This window comes from Macaca thibetana, chromosome 9 (assembly GCF_024542745.1).
Source record: "Macaca thibetana thibetana isolate TM-01 chromosome 9, ASM2454274v1, whole genome shotgun sequence".
Classification (NCBI taxonomy): domain Eukaryota; kingdom Metazoa; phylum Chordata; class Mammalia; order Primates; family Cercopithecidae; genus Macaca; species Macaca thibetana.
Window position 1 is genome coordinate 60,370,165 of NC_065586.1, and position 24,281 is coordinate 60,394,445.

Genomic DNA, 24,281 nt, shown 5'->3' on the forward strand with positions numbered 1-24,281 from the left:
CCCTTACTGTGTGCATTCTAGTGATATTTTACAAAAGCATAAAGTTTTTTTTTTTTTTTTTTACAGCAGAAACTCAATAGAAAGGAAAAAAGCATAGAAATGTTACTCTAATTGAACGTGCAGCTTTGGCCTCAGGTCCTGTCATTAAAGCCAAAAGGAAGATACTTTGGGCTATCTCATTTTTAATGGAAAAAAAAGGACACATATAAAGTTATCTGAAGAAATAGTTCTTTTTTCTCCTGGCACTAAATTGTGTTTTATGGGGAAAAACACTGTATAATTAGTTGACATTTTCAATTACAGTTATATGAAAGATAAATGATCTTCAAATGGTTTTAAAGCACTGAGTACTAGAAAGAAAAACCTCTGGATTTCTTAAGATTTAATCTAACACAGGAGTAAGACTTCCAGGTCCTAGAAGAATGGACAGTTAAAATACATTACAGTATAATGATCTCCACTGAATTTTTAGTAATGTTACAATGTAAATTCAGAGCTGAGTTTTTAGATAACCTGATATGTCTATAATAATGAAGACAGATTAGCAGTAATGGTTTGTTAAGGATGGGATCCAGATGAATAACTTGAAGATAGTTCTTTTTTTTTTTTCTTCTTTTTTTTTTTGAGACGGAGTCTCGCTCTGTCGCCCAGGCTGGAGTGCAGTGGCCGGATCTCAGCTCACTGCAAGCTCCGCCTCCCGGGTTCACACCATTCTCCTGCTTCAGCCTCCCGAGTAGCTGGGACTACAGGCGCCTGCCACCTCGCCCGGCTAGTTTTTTTGTACTTTTTTTAGTAGAGACGGGGTTTCACCGTGTTAGCCAGGATGGTCTCGATCTCCTGACCTCGTGATCCGCCCGTCTCGGCCTCCCAAAGTGCTGGAATTACAGGCTTGAGCCACCGTGCCCGGCCGAAGATAGTTCTTAAACTAAGGAAAGTCTTAATATATTTTGGGCAAGGTGTGATGGCTCACACCTGTAATTCTAGTACTTTGGGAGGTCAAGGCAGGTAGATTGCTTGAGCTCAGGAGTTTGAGACCAGCCTGGGCAATATGGTGAAACCTCATCTCTACAAAAAATACAAAAATTAGCCGGGCATGGTGGTGCATGCCTGTGGTTCCAGTTACTCGGGAGGCCTGAGGTGGGAGGATTGCTTGAGCCCTGGAGGTGGAAGGTGAGCCAAGATAGGGTCACTGCTCTTTAGCCTGGGTGACAGAACCAGACCCCATCTCAAAAAAAAGGGAGTGTTACTATGTTTTGGAGGGGATTTTACATGAAAGCCAAATTAAATAACTTCCCATGCATCAAGAATTCATTTTCCTCTGTAGTGATTACAACAGAACTACAATTAAGATGACAGGTTGACAGTTTTTTGTTTTTTAACCTACAATCAACATTGGCTTTAACTGCTAAGACTCAAACCCTTCATTGAGGTGTTTTTTTTTTTTTTTTTTTTTTTTTTTGAGATGGAGTTTTGCTCTTGTTGCCCAGACTCAAGTGCAGTGGCGTGCTCTCGGCTCACTGCAACCTCCGCCTCCGGGTTCAAGCAATTCACCTGCCTCAGGCTCCCAAGTAGTTGTGGTTACAGGCGTGCACCATCACACCTAGCTAATATTGTATTTTTAGTAGAGATGGGATTTCACCATATTGGTCAGGCTGGTCTCGAACTCCTGACCTCAAGAGATCCACCCGCCTCAGCCTCCCAAAGTGCTGGGATTACAGGCGTGAGCCACTGCGCCTGGCCGAGATATGTTATGATATAACAAGAAGTGCAAATAAAAACTTAAAAAATTTAAACCATTAAAATATTTTTGCCTTGCTAAGATTGTCAAAGAATACAAGGATTGAAACTGGCAAGGGTTTTATGAAATGGGTAGGTGTAAATCATTGCAACTGTTTTGGAGGGAAGTTTGACATTTATCAAAATGTAAAAGTCATTTAGCAATTCCACATCTAGGAATTTATCCTACAGAGATACTCCCACAAGTGTGCAAAGATACAGACACAGCATTTTTGTTACAATATTGTTTATAATAGAGAAAAATTAGAAATAACCTATTATTTAACCAGTACTTAATTGGTAGACTTTCATGGCCACTCCTGGAATTAAAGGTTTGTGTTGTTGTTCCATTGTTTTTTTAAGAGATGAGGTCTCATTCTGTTGCCAAGGCTGGAGTGTAGTGGTATGGGCATAGCAACCTCGAACTCCTGGGCTCAAGCAATCTTCCTGCCTCAGCCTTTAAGTAGCTGAAACTATAGGCATGTGCCACCACACTTTGTTCATTTTTTATTTTTATTTTTTTGTAAAGACAGGGTCTCACTATGTTTCCCAGACTGGTCTTGAATTCCTGTTCTCAAGCGATCCTCCTGCCTTGGCTTCCCAAAGTGCTGGGAGGTTATTAGATTTTTTTTTTTTTTTTTTTTCCTAAAAGCAGTAGTTTAAAAGGCAGTGAGGAATGGGAATATAAAGTGGTGTCACTGCTGTGGAATATAGTCTGCCAGCTCCTCAAAAAGTTTAGGGTTACCACGTGATCCAGCAATTCTATTTCTAGGTACATACCCAGAAGAATTTAAAGCAAAGAGTCAGATACACACCAATCTTCATAACAGCATTTATTCACTATAGCCCAAAGTTAGAAGCAACCCAAATGTCTTCAACAAATGAATGGATAAACATGTGGTATATATAGATAGCAGAATATTATTCAGCCTTAAAAAAGGAAACGAAATTCTGATACCCTGCTTATAACATGGATGAACCTTGAAAAAATCATGTTGGCTGGGTGTGGTGGCTCACACCTGTAATCTCAGCACTTTGGGAGGCTGAGGCAAGCAGATTGCCTTAGTCCAGGAGTTTGACACCAGCCTGGACACCATGATGAAACCCTGTCTCTACTAAAAATACAAAAAATTTTGGTGGTGCACGCCTATAGTCCCAGCTACTTGGGAGGCTGAGGTGGAAGAGTCATCTGAGCCTGGAAGGTTGAGGCTGCAGTGAGCCAAGATTGCATCACTGCACTCCAGCCTGGGCAACTGGAGTGAGACCCTGTCTCCAAAAAAGAAAAAAGAAAAAAAAGAAAGCACATGTTAAGTGAAATAAGCTAGAATTGACAAACATTATATGATTCTTATTATAGGAGATACCTAGAATAGGCAAATCCATACAGACGGAACGTAGAATAGAGGGTTACCAGGGGTTTTGGGGAGGGAGAGATGGGAGTTGTTATTCAATGGGTACAGTTTTCTATTTGGTTTTGATGAAAAAGTTCTGAAAATGGATAGTGCTGATGGTTGCAAGGTATTGTAAATGTACTTAACACCAGTGAATTGTACACTTAAAATAATTAAAATGGTAAAATTTCTATTATATATATTTAACATAATTTAAAAAATAGTCTAAATGGCTAATTTTATGTTACATATATTTTACCACAAACTTTTATTTTTATTTTTTTAGAGACAGGTTCTCATTCTGGGGCCCAGGCTGGAGTGCAGTGGTGTGATTGTGCTCCCTGCATCCTTGAACTCCTGGGCTTAAGTAATCCTTCTGCTTCAGCATCATGAGTAGCTAGGACTACAGGCACACACTACCATGCCTGGCTAATTTTTAAACTTTGTTTGTGGAGACAGGGTCTTGCTAGATTGCCCAGACTGGTCTTGAACTCAAGCGATTTTCCTGCCTTGGCTTTCCAAAGTGCTGGGATTACAGATTTGAGCCACCATGCCCATCCTGTTTAACTTTCCTGATGTTATTCTTTGAAGCACAAAAGGTTTTTATTTGGATAATGTCCTGTTTATTCCTTTTGTTGCCTGTACTTTTGATGTCATAGCTAAACCATTGCTTAGTCCAACGTCACAAAGATTGCTCCTGTGTTTTCTTCCCACAGTTTTTATAATTTTAGCTTTTACATTTAGGTCTTTGATCCATCTTGAGTAATTCTTTTTAATATAATGTGAAGCAGAAGTCCAGCTTCTTTCTTTGCGTGTAGATAACCAGTGTCCCATGACCATTTGTGGAATGTAATAAGCATTTCTTGCTTTTGCAGTTTTAAAGGAGTAAAGTGAAAGACCGGAGTGGTAATTTGCTAGAATGGCTAAAGTGAAGGTATTTTTTTTTGGTAGCAGGAGACTTCAATAAGCAAGCATTGACAAGGAGGAGATTAAAGATAAAAGGGAGGCAATAACTGCTGGAGTAAGGCATCTAGAGTTAGAAAGGATAGTATCAAAAGCCTAGATAGAAAGTCTGCCTCTATAAGGCTGAAGGACGATGATTCCACCAAAGTACAAGAGGAAATGGTAAGACTAGATATTTAAAAGTTGTTGGTAGCAGGGAGGGAAGTTGAAGATATCAGAAGACAGGTTCTCTGTGGGTGATAGGTTCTAGGACGGAATAGGAACAGTTTGTTCATGAGGCATTTAGTTCGAAGCTTTATTAGAATACTTGCCAATTTAGCATTGCAATTACCTGTAAAAATCAAGTCAGTAGTTGGTTGGTTCCTTATAAAGTTCAGACATCCATCAAATAGTGCCAGGCAGGAAAGACAGGTACATTGACATACACCAGATTAGTGCTACCAGGAACTTGGGGCAGAATTAGAAGAAAAAAATTCTTAATATACTTAAGCCGCTGTATTCTTTACAACAGTAACACTGATTCGTCCCATTTTTGCTACACTGAGGAATTCTGTAATACTCAGCCAGTCCCAAAAAATTTGCAAGAGATCACCAAGCAAGTAATTTTAGTAATATGGGATAAACCTTAGATTCATCTAAGAATCCACCCTGTTTGTCGTGTTAGTTTCATGTTGGATTAGTAAAAACTTCTTTCTTCTCCACGTCTTCCTCCTGTTAAAGAAACGCGCACACACTGTCTTTTGCTTGCCCTCTCACGCTTGCTCGCTTCCTTTGTCTGCCTCTGGAAGCTTTGGCTTCGTCTGGCAGTGGGGGAGAAGTAAAGGAAAGCTCCTCTAAACAAGTGGTAACTAAGGTGATATCCAAAGTCTTAATTTTGCAAAAATGAAAAAGAATATTCTGGGCAGAGAGAAGAGCATACTCGCTAGCCTTAGGGCTAGAGGAAATACATTCTTGAGGAAATGTTGCTGCGGTCCTGACAGGGAGGCAGAATATAGTGCTGGAGGCTGTAAATTAGGAGACCAAGACAAACCAGCCTGAGACACTGGAGGAATGCCTGGAGAATGAGTGTTTGAGAGAGTTTCCAAAAGGATGAGTGTTGTCACAAATGTTACCAAAGGAACAAATACAATGAGAATTGAAAAAATGTCATTAGATTGAGAAGCACAATAGGGCTATGGGTAACATTAGCAAGAGCAATTTTGAGGGAGTGATATAAGTGACTAAAGCTCTAGAGTACAGTGAGTTCAGAGATTAGGAATCTGACAAAGTTAGCTTGAAGAGGGAAAAGAAAGATTGGTAACTGGAGGGATATACAGAGTTGGAGAAATAATTTTTAATTGTAAAGGTGTTTATTTCCTCTGAAGTAGGAGATACATTATCTACTGAGTGACGGGAGAGGCTGAAGTGAGTTAGGGTACAGAGTGGAAGAGGAAGTAAAAGTGAAGAGCCCATTTGAAGGTGGTATTCGTGAATTTTTAGTGGGACATATCTGCCCTATTTCATGACTTTCTCCAGTAGGGTTTGGTGACACAGATATAAGCTTGGAGAAAAGAGATTTATCCAGGATTGTTTTTGCCAGACAGTTGAGTTTAGGCATTTAGAAAGAATGTTGTTATAAATGATGAGCTATGGAATCAAAGCTCAGTGAGAGGAGAAGTGAAGAAAGCGAAGGACTGATTGACTGGTTAAAAGCATATGTGAAAAAGGGATATAGTTGAATTTGGAGGTACCATTTAAAATTGAGATGTAGTTCCCAGATCATAAAATCCACGCTTTTAAAGTATGCATTTCAGTGGTTTTTAGCCTTGTGCAACTATAACCAATGTCTAATTCCAGAACATTTTGGTCAAAAATCCCTGTACCCATTAGGAGTCATTTCCCATTCCCCCCAGCCCCATCCCCTGGCAACCAGTAATCTATTTTCTATTATCTATGGATTTGCCTCTTCTGTATATTTCATAGAAGTGGCATTATATAACATGTGGCCTTTTTATCTGGCTTGACCTAATATGATGTTCCATCCAGGTATGTAGAGACAGGGTCTCACTGTGTTGCCCAGGTTGGAGTGCAGAGGTGTGATCATAATTCACTGCAGCCTCAAACTTCTGTGCTCAAGCGGCTCTCTTGCCTCAGCTGCCAGAGTAGCTGGAACTACAGGTGCATACCACCATGCCCAGCTAATTTTTAAAATGTTTTGTAGAGTTGAGGTCTCACTGTGTTGCCCAGGCTGGTCTCAAACTCCTGGCCTCAAGTGACCTTTCCACCTCAGCCTCCCAAAGTGCTGGGATTACAGGCATGAGCCACTGTGCCTCACCAGTACCTTTATTCCTTTTTGTGACACAATAATATTCCAGTTTATAGATATACCATATTTTATGTGTCCATTGATAAATTGATATTTGGGTTATTTCTACTTTTTGGCTATTATATGTAATGATGCCATAAAAAATTCTGTACAAGTTATTGTATGGACATAAGATTTAATTTCTCTTGGATATATACCTAGAAGTAAATTGCTGGGTCATTTGGTAGCTGTGTTTAGCATTTTGAGCAAGTACCAAACTGTTTTCCAAAGTGGCTGCACCTTTTACATTCCCATCAGCAATGTATGAGGGTTCCAGTTTCTTCACATCCTTACCAACGGCTGTAATTGTCCATCCTTCAGTAGGTGTGTTTGGGTACCTTTTCAAAATTTAGGCAGTAAGCAGAATTTTTTTCTTACAAAATATTAGCATTATGTAGATCAAGCTAAAGACCCCATGACTTCCACCATAGTCAGTTCCTGTACCTTACCTGGAAGGAACATTGTTTTGTTTGGTATGGTTTTTTGAAGAATTTTTTGAAGTTCTCAATGTAGGTGGCTTTCAATGTAGCCTCCTTACATTAATCCAACTGTTTTCATAGAAGTGTTATAATAAATTTAATTAGTTTTTTCCTTCCCAACCTCTAACAGTAGAATGTGACATTAAAAAAAAATTACATTATCCATTCATAAAGATGATAGTAAGCAAGAAAATGAACTAAATGCCGTCAGTAAAGGTTTATTGTCCTATTTATTAAATATTATGGCTTTCAAAATAACAGCTATTAGTCTCCATGTAATGAAACATTATCAATAAAACTAATATTCTTCTTATTCTTAGTGCCTGGCTCTCTGGCTATGAAAACCCTGTGGTGTCTCGAATTAATATGAGAATACAGGATCTAACAGGACTAGATGTTTCCACAGCAGAGGAATTACAGGTAGGTAATCACATTATCCTTAAGTCATTTTTACTCTTCAAGAGATGCTTCAGAGGAGATTTCCTTTACACTGAACAGGTAGTCCTCAATTTGCATGATAGTTTGGGACCTTAAAAAGTGACCTGCAAGCTGCAACCATGCAAAGTGATTTTAATAATGGGAAAAATTATGATTGTTCTGTGACTTTTAAATTTCTTATTAAAACATGAAAACTCTCCCTGTTGAGTATAGATGTCTAGGGAAATGAAAAATACATATCACTAATATTAAGTACACTGTAATTTTTTTTTCTATCCCCCAGACCTCAGTTTGCCTGTCAAGTGGCCAGGGTGGGTTTTAAGAAATAATTTTTTTTTTCTTTTTATTCATTTATTTATTTTTAAGCAAATACTTTTCCTTTATTTGTAATAGTGAAACATAGGACTGACTTTTATCACTTCTCTTTTTCTACTGTTACTTTTATGTCTATAAATCATTTGTCATCAAAAGCAGCTGTCTCAAAATAATTCTTCTTCACTCTGTCATAATCACAACTTGACTCAGAATATCTGTAGTAAACAGGTATATATAGGAATGTTAGTTATAGAGAATAAACATAAAATCAATGTATAATAATCTCATTTGGTTTCAATAGTAAAAAATAAATAAATAAATAAGCATAGGCCTATAAACCAGAGAAAAGAAACAGCTTAGTCTTCCCCTTTGTCAGCATTATGTCTATTCCTTAGTCTTTTCCTATAGAAAAATACTTTAAAAAATATTTGAGTTCCCTCTGTATTAGTTTTTTTTTTTTTTTAAATTATCAAAATATGCACTAAAGAAACCAATGCCTTTATTATAGCCTTTCTGGTTGCAATTTTTTTTTTTTTTTTGTGATGGAGTGGCCCAGGCTGGAGTGCAGTGGCATGATCTCGGCTCACTACAACCCGTCTCCTGGTTCAAGCGATTCTCCTGCCTCAGCCTCCCAAGTAGCTGGGATTACAGGCATGCACCCCTACACCAAGCTAATTTTGTATTTTTAGTAGATACGGGGTTTCACCATGTTGGTCAGGCTGGTCTTGAACTCCTGACCTCAAAGAGTTCAAGAACTCCTGACCACTTGCCTTGACCTCCCAAAGTGCTGGGATTACAGGCGTGAGGCACTGTGCCTGGCCTGGTTGCAAAATTCTAAGACAGATGCAGTCAATATGCAGCTCATAAATTCATTAGAAAGGTGATACTTTTGCTTTTGCTTCTTTTCAACCTTTTTTGTTTTTTGTTTTTTGTTTTTGAGACAGTCTCACTGGAGTGCAGTGGTGCAATCTTGGTTCAGTGTGACCTCCGCTCCCTGGGATCAAGTGATTCTCCTGCCTCAGCCTCCCAAGTAGCTGGGACCACAGGCACATGCCGCCATGCCTAGCTAATTTTTGTGTTTTCAGTAGCAATGGAATTTCACCATGTTGGCCAGGCTGTTCTCGAACTCCTGGCCTCAAGTGATCTGCCTGCCTTGGCCTCCCGAAGTGTTGGGATTACAGGCATGAGCCACTATGCCTGGCCTCTTTTCAATTTTAAGTAATAAACTGTCATCCAGGTCTGGCCAAAAAGAAGAAGTGGATTGTCTTGGCAGTATGGGCTCTTTTTTGGTTCCATATGAACTTTAAAGTAGTTTTCTCCAATTCTGTGAAGAAAGTCATTGGTAGCTTGATGGGGATGGCAATGGCATTGAATCTATAAATTACCTTGGGCAGTATGACCATTTTCACAATATTGATTCTTCCTATCCATGAGCATGGAATGTTCTTCCATTTGTTTGTATCCTCTTTTATTTTGTTGAACAGTGGTTTGTAGTTCTCCTCGAAGAGGTTCTTCACATCCTTTTAAGTTGGATTCCTGGGTATTTTATTCTCTTTGAAGCAATTGTGAATGGGAGTTCACTCATGATTTGGCTCTCTGTTTGTCTGTTATTGGTGGATAGGAATACTTGTGATTTCTGCACATTGATTTTGTATCCTGAGAGTTTGCTGAAGTTGCCTATCAATTTAAGGAGATTTTGGGCTGAGACAATGGGGTTTTCTAAATATACAATTATGTCATCTGCAAACAGGGACAATTTGATTTCATTTCCTAGTTGAATACCCTTTATTTCTCTTGCCTGATTGCCATGGCCAGAACTTCCAACACTATGTTGAATAGGAGTGGTGAGGGAGGCCATCTTTGTCTTGTGCCAGTTTTCAAAGGGAATGCTTCCAGTTTTTGCCCATTCAGTATGATATTGGCTGTGGGTTTGTCATAAGTAGCTCTTATTAGTTTGAGATATGTTCCATCAATACCTAGTTTATTTAAAGCTTTTAGCATGAAGCGCTGTTGAATTTTATCAAAGGCCTTTTCTGCATCTATTGAGATAATCATATGGTTTTTGTGATGGTTCTGTTTATGTGATGGATTACGTTTATTGATTTGTGTATGTTGAACCAGCCTTGCATCCCAGGGATGAAGCCAACTTGATTGCAGTGGATAAGCTTTTCGATGTGCTACTGGATTCAGTTTCCCAGTATTTTATTGAGGATTTTCGCATCGATGTTCATCAGGGATATTGGTCTAAAATTCTCTTTTTTTGTTGTATCTCTGCCAGGCTTTGGTATCAGGATGATGTTGGCCTCATAAAAGGAGTTAGGGAGGATTCTCTCTTTTTTTGTTGATTGAAATAGTTTCAGAAGGAATGGTACCAGCTCCTCTTTGTATCTCTGGTAGAATTCGGCTGTGAATCCATCTTGTCCTGGACTTTTTTTTGTTGGTAGGCTATTAATTATTGCCTCAATTTCAGAGCCTGGTATTGGTCTATTCAGAGATTCACCTTCTTCCTGGTTTAGTCTTGGGAGGGTATATGTGTCCAGGAATTTATCCATTTCTTCTAGATTTCCTAGTTTATTTGCGTAGAGGTGTTTATAGTATTATCTGATGGTAGTTTGTATTTCTGTGGGATCAGTGGTGATATCCCCTTTATCATTTTTTATTGCATCTATTTGATTCTTCTCTCTTTTCTTCTTTGTCTTGCTAGCGGTCTATCAATTTTGTTGATCTTTTCAAAAACCCAGCTCCTGGATTCATTGATTTTTTTTGAAGGGTTTTTTGTGTCTCTATCTCTTTTAGTTCTGCTCTGATCTTTGTTATTTCTTGCCTTCTGCTAGCTTTTGAATGCGTTTGCTCTTGCTTCTCTAGTTCTTTTAATTGTGATGTTAGGGTGTCGATTTTAGATCTTTCTTGCTTTCTTTTGTGGGCATTTAGTGCTATAAATTTTCCTCTACACACTGCTTTAAATGTGTCCCAGAGATTCTGGTACGTTGTGTCTTTGTTCTCATTGGTTTCAAAGAACATCTATTTTTGCCTTCATTTTGTTATGTACCCAGTAGTCATTCAGGAGCAGGTTGTTCAGTTTCCATGTAGTTGTATGGTTTTGAGTGAGTTTCTTAATCCTGAGTTCTAATTTGATTACACTGTGGTCTGAGAGACAGTTTATTGTAATTTCTGTTCTTTTACATTTGCTGAGGAGTGCTTTACTTCCAGTTATGTGGTCAGTTTTAGAGTAAGTATGATGTGGTGCTGAGAAGAATGTATATTCTGTTGATTTGGGGTGGAGAGAGTTCTGTAGATGTCTGTTATAATGGTCTGCTTAGTGCAGAGCTGAGTTCAAGTCCTGGATATCCTTGTTAACCTTCTGTCTTGTTGATCTAATATTGACAGTGGGGTGTTAAAGTCTCTCATTATTATTGTGTGAGAGTCTGAGTCTCTTTTTAGGGCTCTAAGGACTTGCTTTATGAATCTGGGTGCCCCTGTATTGGGTGCATATATATTTGGGATAGTTAGCACTTCCTGTTGAATTGATCCCTTTACCATTATGTAATGACCTCCTTTGTCTCTTTTGATCTGTGTTGGTTTAAAGTCTGTTTTATCAGAGATTAGGATTGCAACCCCTGCTTTTTTTTTTTTTTTCTTTCCATTTGCTTGGTAGATCTTCCTTCATCCCTTTATTTTGAGCCTGTGTGTGTCTTGCACATGACATGGGTCTCCTGATGGGTCTTGACTCTATCCAGTTTGCCAGTCTGTGCCTTTTCATTGGGGCATTTAGCCCATTTACATTTAAGGTTAATATTGTTATGTGTGAATTTGAACCTGTCATTATGATGTTAGCTGGTTATTTTGCCCGTTAATTGATGCAGTTTCTTTATAACATCGATGGTCTTTACAATTTGGCATGTTTTTGCAGTGGCTGGTACTGGTTGCTTCTTTCCATGTTTAGTGCTTCCTTTAGGAGCTCTTGTAAGGCAGGCCTGGTAGTGACAAAATCTCTCAGCATTTGCTTCTCTGCAAACGATTTTGTTTTTCCTTTACTTACAAAGCTTAGTTTGGCTGGGTATGAAATTCTGGGTTGAAAATTCTTTTCTTTAAGAATGTTGAGGCCGGGCGCGGTGGCTCAAGCCTGTAATCCCAGCACTTTGGGAGGCCGAGATGGGCGGATCACAACGTCAGGAGATCGAGACCATCCTGGCTAACGCGGTGAAACCCCGTCTCTACTAAAAAAATACAAAAATCTAGCCGGGCGAGGTGGCGGGCGCCTGTAGTCCCAGCTACTTGGGAGGCTGAGGCAGGAGAGTGGTGTAAATCCGGGAGGCGGAGCTTGCAGTGAGCTGAGATCCGGCCACTGCACTCCAGCCTGGGTGACAGAGCGAGACTCCGTCTCAACAACAACAACAACAACAACAACAAAAGATTGTTGAATATTGGGCCTCACTCTCTTCTAGCTTGTAGGGTTTCTGCCGAGAGATCCGCTGTTAATTTGATGGGCCTCCCTTTGTGTGGGTAACTGACCTTTCTCTCTGGCTGCCCTTAACACTTTTTCCTCATTTCAACCTTGGTGAATCTGACAATTACGTGTCTTGGAGTTGCTCTTCTCGCGGAGTATCTTTGTGGTGTTCTCTGTATTTCCTGAATTTGAATGTTGGCCTGCCTTGCTAGGTTGGGGAAATTCTCCTGGATAATTTCCTGAAGAGTGTTTTCCAACCTGGTTCCATTCTCCCTGTCACTTTCAGGTACACCAATCAAATGTAGATTTGGTCTTCTTAGATAGTTCCATATTTCTTGGAAGCTTTATTAGTTTCTTTTTACTCTTTTTTCTCTAAACTTGTGTTCTCACTTTATTTCATTAATTCCATCTTCAGTCACTGATGCCCTTTGTTACACTTGATCCAATCGGCTATTGAAGCTTGTGCATGCGTCACAAAGTTCTTGTGCCATGGTTTTCAGCTCCATCATTTAAGGTCTTCTCTACACTGTTGGTTCTAGTTAGCCATTCGTCTAATCCTTTTTTCAAGGGTTTTAGCTTCCTTGCAATGACTTAGAACATGCTCCTTTAGTGGGGAGAAGGTTTGTTATTACCGACCTTCTGAAGCCTACTTCTGTCAACTCATTGAAGTCATTCTCCATCCAGCTTTGTTCTGTTGCTGGCGAGGAGCTGTGATCCTTTGGAGGAGAAGAGGTGCTCTGATTTTTAGGATTTTCAGCTTTTCTGCTCTGGTTTCTCCCCATCTTTGTGGTTTTATCTACCTTTGGTCTTTGATGTTGGTGACCTACAGATGGGGTTTGGGTGTAGATGACCTTTTTGTTGATGTTGACATATTCCTTTCTGTTAGTTTTCCTTCTAACTGTCAGGTCCCTCAGCTGCAGGTCTGTTGGAGTTTGCTGGAGGTCCACTCCAGACCCTGTTTGCCTGAGTATCACCAGCAGAGGCTGCAGAACAGCAAATATTGCTGCCCGATCCTTCCTCTGAAAGCTTCGTCCCAGAGGGGCACCCACCTGTATGAGGTGTCTGTTGGCCCCTACTGGGAGGTGTCTCCCAGTTAGGCTACGTGGAGGTCAGGGACCCTCTTGAGGAAGCAGTCTTCTGTTCTCAGAGCTCAGATGCCATTCTGGGAAAACCACTGCTCTCTTCAGAGCTGTCAGACAGGGATGTTTAAGTCTGCTGAAATTTCTGCTGGCTTTTGTTCAGCTTTGCCCTGCCCACAGAGGTGAAGTCTATAGAGGCAGTAGGCCTTGCTGAGTTGTGGTGGGCTCCGCCTAGTTTGAGCTTTCTGGCTGCTTTGTTTACCTAATCAAGCCTCAGCAATGGTAGACGCCCCTCCTGCAGCCAGCAGACTGCTGCACTAGCAGTGAGCAAGACTCCATGTGCGTGGGACCCACTGAGCCAGGCACAGGAGAGAATATCCTGGTCTGCCAGTTGCTAAGACCATGGGAAAAGCACAGTATGTGGGCGGGAGTGTCCCATTTTTCCAGGTACAATCTGTCATGGCTTCCCTTTGCTAGGAAAGGGAAATTCCATGACCCCTTGTGCTTCCCAGGTGAGGCAATGCCCCGCCCTGCTTTGGCTCATTCTCCATAGGCTGCACCCACTGTCCAACCAATTCCAATGAGATGAACCATGTACCTCAGTTGGAAATGCAGAAATCCCACATGTAAGTGAGAACATGTGATATTTGTCTTTCTGTGCTGGGGTTATTTAATATAATGAACTCCAGTTCCATCCCTGTGACAAGATTACATTCTTATGGCTGAATAGTGTTTCATTATATATAAGCACCACATTTTCTTTATCCATTCATCTGTTGATGGACACTTAGGTTGATTCCATACGTTAGCTATTGTGAATAAACATGAGAATGCGGGTATCTCTTCATCATGCTAATTTCCTTTCTTTTGGATATATACTTGGCATTGGGATTGCTGGATCATATGGTAGATCTATTTTTAGTTTTTTGAGGAACCTCTACAGTGTTCTCCATAGTGATTGTACTAATTTACATTCCCACCAGCAGTGTATGAGCATGCCCCTTTCTCTTCATCCTTGCCCAGTATCTGTTATTTCTGGTTTTGTTTGTTTGTTTTTTTCTTGAGATGGAGTCTTACTCTGTTGCCCAGGCTGGAGTGCAGTGTGTGATCTTGGCTCACTGCAACCTCCACCTCCTGGGTTAATGCAGTTCTCCTGCCTCAGCCTCCTGTGTAGCTGGGATTACAGGCCCCTGCCACCATGCCCAGCTAATTTTTGTATTTTTAGTAGAGACAGGGTTTTACCATGTTGGCCAGGCTGGTGTTGAACTCCTGACCTCAGGTGATCCACCCACCTCTTCCTCCCAAAGTGCTAGAATTGTAGGTGTGAGCCACTGTGCCCGGCCAGGATGTTGAATTTTTTTGAAAGCTCTTTCTGCATCTGCAGAGATGATCATATGGTTTTTAATTCTGTTTATGTGGTGAATTATATTTATTGAACCAACCTTGCACCCCACAAATAAAGCCTACTTGATTGTAGTAAATTAACTTTTTGATGTGCTGCTAGGTTTTGTTTTCTAATTTTTTTTGAGTATTTTGTGTCTATGTTCATCAGGAATATCAGCCTGAAGTTTTCTTTTTTCATCATGTCTCTGATGAGTTTTGGTATCAGAATGATGCTGGCTTAATAAAATGAGTTAAGGAGGAGTCTTTCCTTCTCAGTTTTTTGGAATAGTTTCAGTAGGATTGATACTAGCTCTTCTTTTTATGTCTGGTAAAATTCGGCTGTGAATCCATCCAGTCCAGGGTTTTTTTGGTCAGTAGGTTTTTTGTTTTGTTTTGTTTTGTTTAATTACAATTCAATTTCATAACTCCTTATTGGTCTGTTAAGGGTTTCAGTTTTTTTCTGGTTCAGTCTTGGGAGGTTGTACGTTTCCAGGAATTTATCCATTTCTTCTAGGCTTTTTATAAAAGTTTGTGTGCATAGAGGTGTTAATAATCATCTCTAAGGACTTTTTATATTTCTTTGGGGTCAGTTGTAATGTCACCTTTGTTATTTCTGATTGTGCTTATTTGGATCTTTCTTTTTCTTTGTTAATCTAGCTATCTTGCTGTTTTTAGAATTCTTTGATGTTTGACAATCTGACTAAAATGTGCTTCAGAGAGGACTTTTTTGGGTTGAATCTATTTAGGGACTTTTGAACTTCCTGGAGTTGGATACCCTTCTCTCTTCCCCAGACTTGGGTAGTTTTCAGCTGTTATTAAATAGGTTTTCTATGCCTTTTACCGTCTTTTCTTCTGGAACTCCTGTAATACAAATGTTTAATGGTGTCCCATAAGTCTTGTAAGCGCTCTTTGTCCTTTTTCATTATGTTTCCTTTTTTCCCCCTGAGTAATACCAAACAATGTATCCTCAGGTTCAGACATCGTTTTGCTTAATCAAGTGTGCTGGTGCAGCTTTTTTTTTGAGATGGAGTCTTGCTCTATCACCAGGCTGGAGTGCAGTGGCGAGATCTCAGTTCACTGCAACTTCCGCCTCCCAGGTTCAAGCTATTCTCCTGTCTCAGCCTCCTGCATTCATTGAATTCTTCAGCTGCAAGAATTTTGTTTGGTTCTTTTTATGATATCTTTCTTTTTTGAAATTCTGATTCATATCATGAATTGTTTTCCTGATTTCATTGAATTATCTATCTGTATTTTCTTTTATCTGTTTGAGTTTCCTTAAGATCATTATTTGAATTTTTTTCTAGCTAGGTGTTTTCCTTTTCATTTGGGCCTGTAACTAGAGAGTTGCATTCTCAGCAGTGTCATATTTCATTGCTTTTTAATGTTTCTTGTTTCCTGCATTGATGTCTTTGCATCTAGTGGAACAACTGGCTCTTTTAAACTTTCCGCTTCAGTTGGACTGTTTGGGAAGGGTGTGGTGACTGTGTTTCCAGGTAGGTTCAGTAGTGTAGTCTCTTGTAGCTTCTTCAGCTGTATTCATTGTCAACAATAACTGTGGATGCCTCAGCAGCCTAGGCTGGAGAAGTTTGTGGTGGTGGTCGCTGTGGAGTACATTGTTAGTATCTTCAGTGGCAAGAGCTTTTGGAATCCTTCCATTCTTGTTTTCCGCACAGTAGGGAGTTTTAGCCAGTGGGAGTCTTCTTGTGGCAGGTCTGACATATCCTTCAAGCAGCTGCCATAGTGCTGCAATCCAGGTTCTAGCGTTTGGAGTGGCTGTGGGGCTAGGATCTTGGTCTCAGGGTCTCACATGCTATTGTAACACCTGGGTCTTAGGGTATAGGGTCACTCTCATGGCAGGGTTGGATGTAGGTTGCCTATAGTGCCAGGATCTGTGACTCTGAGGCACCCTCTAGCTGCTTGGGAAAAGAGTGTCAGTATGTAGCTGTGAGTCTACCCCTGGCGGACTGGGCACAGCCCTGGCCCAACTCTAGGGAAGAGAGGATGCTCTGGAGGTTTGAGTCTGGGATGCAGGGTTTGGCTATGATTTAGGAGCCTAAGCCAATAGGGTTAGTGGCAACTCATATCCCTGGGGATGAGGCACCATGTAGTAGTCACTCCAGAACCTGGATTGGTGGGCTCAGATGGATCCCAGACTCTGAGGCCAGATACAGCAGGAACAAGCACCCCTGAATGGCCAACCATGCCTGTTGTTTGGGCCCTGTGGGGCAGAGAGCAGCACAGCAATGACTTCACTCACCAGAAAGAGAATTGTCTCAGCAGCGCAGACTCTCCAGGGAAGCAGGGTACTAGAGTTATTTGTCCTGCAGGGCACATCTCTCAGCTTAGCCACTGCTCTGTTTCCCTGGGTCCTTGGGTACTACTTCAGCCCTGGGATGTACAGCTGCTCAGCTTGGCCAGTGCAACAATTCCACAAGGGCGATGTGCTGTTTCAGCTCAGGCTGAGGGGACATGACTGCTCTGGGTGGCCCAGGCATCATTTCCCTGGGATGCAGTGTTCTGCCAAAGTACTGTTTTCTTGGGAGGGAGTACACGGCTCCAGCTCCTGCCTCAGGGAGTTGGAGGAGGGGTGGGTAGAGCAGTTCCATCTCCCTTGACCCCACCGGAAAGGGTATAACAGCTGCTGGCATCTCTGCTTGGGAATGTCAGGCTTCCAAATAGGCCTTAGGCCTTCATTCCTGGCTTAGCTTCAGGGATGAAGGGGTGCTGTGAGTGCTGGCCCCCAGAGCAAGACACACTCCAGCAGTAGTTCCAGTTTCACCATTAACACTCTTACTTATGTTCTCCTTTGATTTTGTCAGCACTTTATTGTGTTGTGTGATTGAGGGAAAGAGTTAAGTATCATTCTCATTTTAACAAATAAGAAAACTGAGATCATATCCAAAGTTACATTGTAATTAAGAGAGCTAGAACTTGAACTCAGACCAAATATTTTTCTTACATTTTGCTGCGTCACACTGGGACATTGTCATAAGCAACTGAAGTTGTTAGGGCCCCTCGGCAGGAATAATTAAATTGGTGTTAACTTCTTTCCTTTTTTAGCAGGGAAAAAATATGTAAGAAAAGATATTTTATTAAAGTAGATTGCAAGTTCGCCAGCATTTGGGGCTTTGGAAAACATTTTTTTTATTTAAGTTCCAAAGGAAAGTGTTTAGTGAAACAAAATAATAGAAATCTCAAATTTTAGCTTATGTATTAAATTTTTAAACATTAGCTGGGTGTGGTAGCATGCACCTGTAGTCCCAGCTACTCAGGAGGCTGAAGTGGGAGGATCACTTGTGCCCCCAAAGGTTGAGGCTGCAGTGCGCTCTGATTTCATCACTGCACTTCAGCCTGTCTCTGGCGGGGGGGTGGGGAGGGGTACATATATATAGATATAAATATATATAGATCTATAGATATAAAGATCTATATCTATAGATATACAGTAGCTGTCTTTTGTTTTTCATCCCTGTTTTCATAGGAACTCTCATTGATTTTAAATAGTTTTCATTTCTCTGTAAATACCTGACCATGGTCTATAAAAGTCCAAAAAATGAGGTTCATAGATTTTTTTGAATAGTAATCTTTATAGTTCTTTTCTTTCATGCTTTGTGTCTTTCCTTCAGGTAGCAAATTATGGAGTTGGAGGACAGTATGAACCCCATTTTGACTTTGCACGGGTAAGTAAAAAAGAAATGGAGAAATTCACTGAGGCTTATGCATTACATTGTTTGTCTCAAAACAAAACAAAACAAAAAAACAGAGTCTCACTCTGTCATCCAGGCTGGAGTGCAGTGGCGTGATCTTGGCTCACTGCAACCTCTGCCTCCTGGGTTGGAGCAGTTCTCCTGCCTCAGCCTCCCGAGTAGCTGGGATCACAGGCATGTGCACCACCACACCCAGCTAATTTTTGTATTTTTAGTAGCAATGGGGTTTCACCATGTTGGCCAGGCTGGTCTTGAACTCCTGAGCTCAGGTGATCCACCCACCTCGGCCTCCCAGAGTGCTGGGATTACAGGCGTGAGCCACTCTGCCTGGCCGCATTACATTGTTAAAGAAAAAATTATTCTTCACACTTGTTAAAGATGGTAACCAGACTTCATTCAAGAGGGGACCATTGCGATAGGTATAGGGACCACGGCAGTTGCAGTGGGATTTCGCAGTAAGGGAGAGCGATTAAGCCCAACTCCAAATACAACAAGGAAGAGTTGGAATTTATAGCCAATGAGCAAGAGTGGGTGTTAGTAGATGGAAAATTACTAAGAGGTAAGGGAGGATTCAGGCTAAACTGACCTAACGAGATCCTTGCTGAAGTCAGGGCAGAGTGATCATCACCCAGGGGATAGTGGAAGATGAAGAACCCAGTTAGATTTTGAGGGTGATCACATGGCAAGGATGGGGGATTCTGGCTCACTTGACTTAGCAGGGTTCTTGCTCAAATTGGACAATGCAGAGATAAATACTAGAAGCCCAAAGTCAGGGCCTACTTGAGAAGAAAGTTCAGAGGAGCCTGAGTAGTTTGGCCAAGGAGAGATTCTTTGTCAACATGTTAATTCTGTTCTTTTAACATTAAAAATTCATAGCCTATTTGGAATTTATGGAAATATGGTGTGGCAGATATTCTGTGAAACCTTTTTAGCAGTTTAAAAAAACAAAAACACCTAGATACCCAATAAAATCACTTAAGATACTTTTAAATGCATTGGCAAACCTGGAAGAAAGTAAAGGGTATTCCAAAAGGGAAACTGAACAAAGGTGATCCCAAACCTAGAGAATTAAAGAGGGGGGACAAAGCACAGAGGCTGGAGGTCTGCGCCTGCAGGAATTAGAGCTTTGGGAATAAACAGCTCTGTAAGAGGAAGATCTGCCACAGTGTAGGCTGCTGAATTTGAGACCCCAGCATAAAATCTAAATCTCCACAAAGATTACACCTTCAGTAAAGAAAGAATGGGTTTGAAAATAAATCTCTTGTGATGCAGGAGCCTTATGGGGAACTGTGTGTTTCCATCCTGGCTAGGGCATAGTGTGTATGATAGGGGAGCTACTTCAGGGAGTACTATGTGTGGAATTTTCCACATATGTCATGTTAGCACTAAAAGTTTTGAACTTCAGAGCATTTTGAATTTTGGACTTTTGGTATGCTCAACCTGTATTCCATGTTATGGATATACCACAGTTTAGCCATTCGCCCATCGAAGGATATTTGGATAGTTTTTAGTTTTTGACTATTACAAATAAAGATGTGTATATGTTTCTGTATGAAAAATACATTTTTATTTTTCTGGGAGAAATGCCAAGAGGTTGTATTGTATTTTAATTTAGATATAAATATTTAGATATTAATTATCTAGCTTGATTATAGTACTGAAAGTCACTTTACTAGCATTATTAGAAAAATAATACTAGGGGCCAGGCGTGGTGGCTCATGCCTGTAATCCCAGCCCTTTGGGAGGCCAAGGTGGGTGGATCACCTGAGGTCAAGAGTTCAAGACCAGCCTGGCCAACATGGCAAAACTTCATTTCTACTAAAAATACAAAAAAATTAGCCAGACATGGTGGTGCATGCCTGTAGTCCCAGCTACTTGAGAGGCTGAGGCAGAAGAATTGCTTAAACCCGGGAGGTGGAGGTTGCAGTGAGCTGAGATCATGGCATTGCACTCCAGCCTGGGTGACAGGGCAAGACTGTCTCAAAAAATAAAAGAAAAAAAGAAAAATAATACTAGGAAATATTTCAGTAGGTCATGAGTTCAAAGTAAGTCTCAAGGTACATTAAGCTTCAGGAATGTAGCTAAGAGATGGCTGTCACATCGTATTTTTTTGGAAGCCAAAATTGTGGGTATTGATTTTTAAAATAATATGTAGTCAGCAAATAATGGCTGTCATTTAGGCTAATAAGTCTGCCTTTTATCCTGTAATCTTGTCTAAAGTATCCAGTATACAAGTTTAGTGAGCAAGTATTTGAGGCCAGGTACAGTGGCTCACACCTGTAATCCTAGCACTTTGGGAGGCCAAGGCAGGAGGATTGCTTGAGGCCGGGAGTTCAAGATCACCCTGGTCCATATAGCAAGACTCCATCTTTACAAAAAGAGTGCCTGATGTTTATAGTGCACTGGACATTACAAGGGAAACTTTTGGGGTTGTTGGCATATTCTTCAGGATGTTACTACTGATGTTTAGTTGCCACTAGAGTATTTGTATTACTGAATTTTTATACCATTGAATTTGCTGTGTTTTTATTCACAGAAAGATGAGCCAGATGCTTTCAAAGAGCTGGGGACAGGAAATAGAATTGCTACATGGCTGTTTTATGTAAGTTGTCACTAAAATTTTTAGGTTAAGTTGGGATTTGATCACATGATTCATTTTAATGTGTTAAGTTTGTTCTGTGTAGCTCTGATTCACCATCCTAGTTTAACATTTTTATAACTGAGTAAAGGGAGTTAAGAATTTTTTTGCATTTGCAACTTTTTCAGGCTGTAAGATAGATGTTCATTATAGAAACTTTTGGACAAACTTAAAATTTATAGTGCCACTACGTGCAGATAATCATTAATAATTTGACATATAGGCTCTCTGTTTAGTCACATATAATATGTGCATATAAGAATCTCTCTATATTTGTATTTCTGTACATACACATTATTTCAGTAAACTTCTGAATTCCATTTTTTTATTGAAGTATATCAGAAGAGTGCACAAATTAAGTATTGTAACTTGATTAATTTTCACAAAGTGAACACTTCTGGTGTATTCAGTACTAAGGTGAAGAAATAGCACATTACAGTCCCCAGAAGCCCTACCTCAAACTTTTAAAACAGTATGGTTATAATTCAATTTTTAAAATTGTTTATAGTGTTTGTTCTAGTTACCCCAAATAAATCACTCCAAAACTCTCTTTTCTGAGTGGTTTAAAATAACAATGATTTTCTTAATGTATCTCTAACAGTTATGAGGTTGACTGGGCTCAACTCATGGTTCCTGCTCCAAATCTGACATGCATTTGCCATCAAATGTCTGGCACTGGGGTATCTTGAAGGCTAAGGTTGAGGCTGGCTGTCAGCCAGAATGCCTAAATTCTGGCCAATACATGCGGCTGAGCTTCTTCACAGCATAGTGACTGGATTACAAGACGAAGCATCCCAAAAGAACAATGCAAAAGTACATGGTATTGTTATGACCTACCCTCAGAAGTCACAGATGTCATCCTGCTGTATTCTGTTACAGCAATTACAAAGGTCTGCCCAGCTTCAAGGAGAGGGCACATAGACCCTACCACTGCAGACGAATGTCAGTGTCACATAAGAATAGCATGTAGGATGGGACATATTGGGATGTATTATATTTGGAAAATGCAATCTGCCATAATGTCATAACCTTTGTTAACTTAAAGATATTTTAGGCCAGGCACAGTGACACATGCCTGTAATTCCAGCACTTTGAGAGGCCGATGTGGGCAGATCATTTGAGGTCAGGAGTTCAAGACCAGCCTGGCCAACATGGTGAAACCCCGTCTCCACTGAAAATATAAAAATTAGCTGGGCGTGGTGGCACACTCCTGTAGTCCCAGCTACTCAGGAGGCTGAGGCATGAGAATCGCTTGAATCTGGGAGGCAGAGGTTGCAGTGAGCCAAGATCACGCCACTGTACTCTCCAGCCTGGGTAACAGAGTGAGGCTCCATCTCAAAAAAAAAAAAAAAAAAAAAAAAAAAACACCTATATATATATATCTATACTTAATTTTGGTTATTTCATTGCTCTTTCCATTCCTTAGCCCTATTTGAATTACATTTTTTTGCTGTCTGTAGTATCTCACTCCCTGCCAAAATCTCTCTCTGTTCAGTCTATTTTCTTCTTCTCTCCCTGCCACCTTCCCTGTTTCCTTCCTCTCCATATGCCTCCTTTTCTCCCCAATTCCCAATTTGTATTCCTCTCACAATTCCATCTTGTTTCCAAAAGGAGGCAAGGGTACATTATAGAAAAGAGAAATATCACAAAGGGAAAACCAGGAGAGGGTTAGTACAGTGCACAAATTCATGCTGTGAAGGCTTGCATATTTTCTAGAGGTGAGTCTCCTTAGAGGTTGTACCAATTTATATCCCAATTTTAAGTGGGATATATTTGTGAAGTATGTTTGTCAGACTTTTTGATCTGTGTATCTTTCACTTATCAAATTAGCAGTTATTGTGGCTTTAATTTGCATTCTTTTATTATAGAAGTTGAGCATCTTTTCAGATGTTTAAAAGCCATTAGTGTTTATGTGTTCCTGGTTCTCCTTGTATTTCTTTGTTTTATGAATATTGATGCTGTATTATTTGGCCCACTATCCATTTCTCCCTCTTAATGTAAACAGCCTTCCTGTTTTTCTAAAACAGTTGCATAGCATTTTAATTGATTATCATTTTTCCCATTATTTAAATACCTCCCCAGAGGGGCACATAGAATATCTCAAATTACTTTTCTCTCATGCACAACTTTTTAATTTCCTCAAAGTCAGTTTTTTCTTTTCTTTTCTTTTTTTTTTTTTTTTTTTTTTGAGACAGAGTCTCTCTCTGTTGCCCATGCTGGAGTGCAGTGGTGGTGCTATCTGAGCTCACTGCAAGCTCCGCCTCCCAGGTTCATGCCATTCTCCTACTTCAGCCTCCCAGGTAGCTGGGACTACAGGCGCCTGTCACCATGCCTGGCTAATTTTGTTTTTTGTATTTTTAGTAGAGATGGGGTTTCACCGTGTTAGCCAGGATGGTCTTGATCTCCTGACCTCGTGATCCGCCTGCCTTGGCCTTTCAAAGTTCTGGGATTACAGGCGTGAGCCACCACGCCCAGCCAAAGTTAATTTTTTCATTGGTTAAGTGTTCTTAGTTCTTTATTATTAGTTATATATTTATCATTGTAAAATACCTTTTATCTCATTTAATGCTTTTTACCTTGATTTAAACTGTGTCTCATACTAAGATCATACCCTGTTTTCCTTGGATAGCATTTGCCCCAAATCTTACGTTTTTGTGTTCTGTGTTTCTAAGTCACTTGTTTTAGATGCAGCTCTGATACAACATATAGTTGGGTTTTGCTCTGTGATCTAATCAGTCTATGCATTCTACTTATGTTGCTTTAAAAAAAATATTTATGATCCATGTTTCCTTTGCCTTGTTTTATGTGATTCTTCGGTTAATTTAAAAGATTTCCATATTTTTCTAGGTTATCTTTATATAATCCTTTAACTTTCTCACTTTTATTTAATATGTTTGATTCCCTACCATAAGAAATGGCAAAACTGATTTTAGTTTATTTTTCTCGTTATTTTTTACATTTATTTAAATATTTCTTGAGCACCTACTGTTCTTGAGGTACTACTGTTCTAGACACTAATGATCAGCAATGAACAAAACAGACGAAAATTCCTGCCTCCATGGAGATTACATTCTAATACAATAAAATACATATTTATATCTCTGTATTGATTTATTAGTTTTAAGTCATTTCTTTTTCCCTCTGGCTATAAATAAATTCCTATCTCAAATTATATCCCCACTCTCCCATCTGACGGTTTTTTGTTAATCATTCCTTTGCTTTTAGTTTTTTTACTTATGTGTATAAACCTAAATGGCATTTTATTCATTAAAAACTGAGTAGCATGTACCAACCCCGCTATATAAGAACAAGTCCATATGT

General features: G+C 40.0%; 1 protein-coding gene across 2 annotated transcripts in view; it reads left to right on the forward strand.

Annotated features, from left to right (window-relative positions):
• Positions 1-24,281, forward strand: part of P4HA1 (prolyl 4-hydroxylase subunit alpha 1) — an 88,796-nt gene that overhangs the window by 60,061 nt on the left and 4,454 nt on the right. For both annotated transcript variants that reach the window (XM_050803625.1, XM_050803623.1), the window contains exons 10-12: positions 7,274-7,373; positions 18,242-18,295; positions 20,859-20,924. In XM_050803625.1, the coding sequence (XP_050659582.1) occupies positions 7,274-7,373; positions 18,242-18,295; positions 20,859-20,924 (220 nt within the window). The remainder of the gene's footprint in view (positions 1-7,273; positions 7,374-18,241; positions 18,296-20,858; positions 20,925-24,281) is intronic.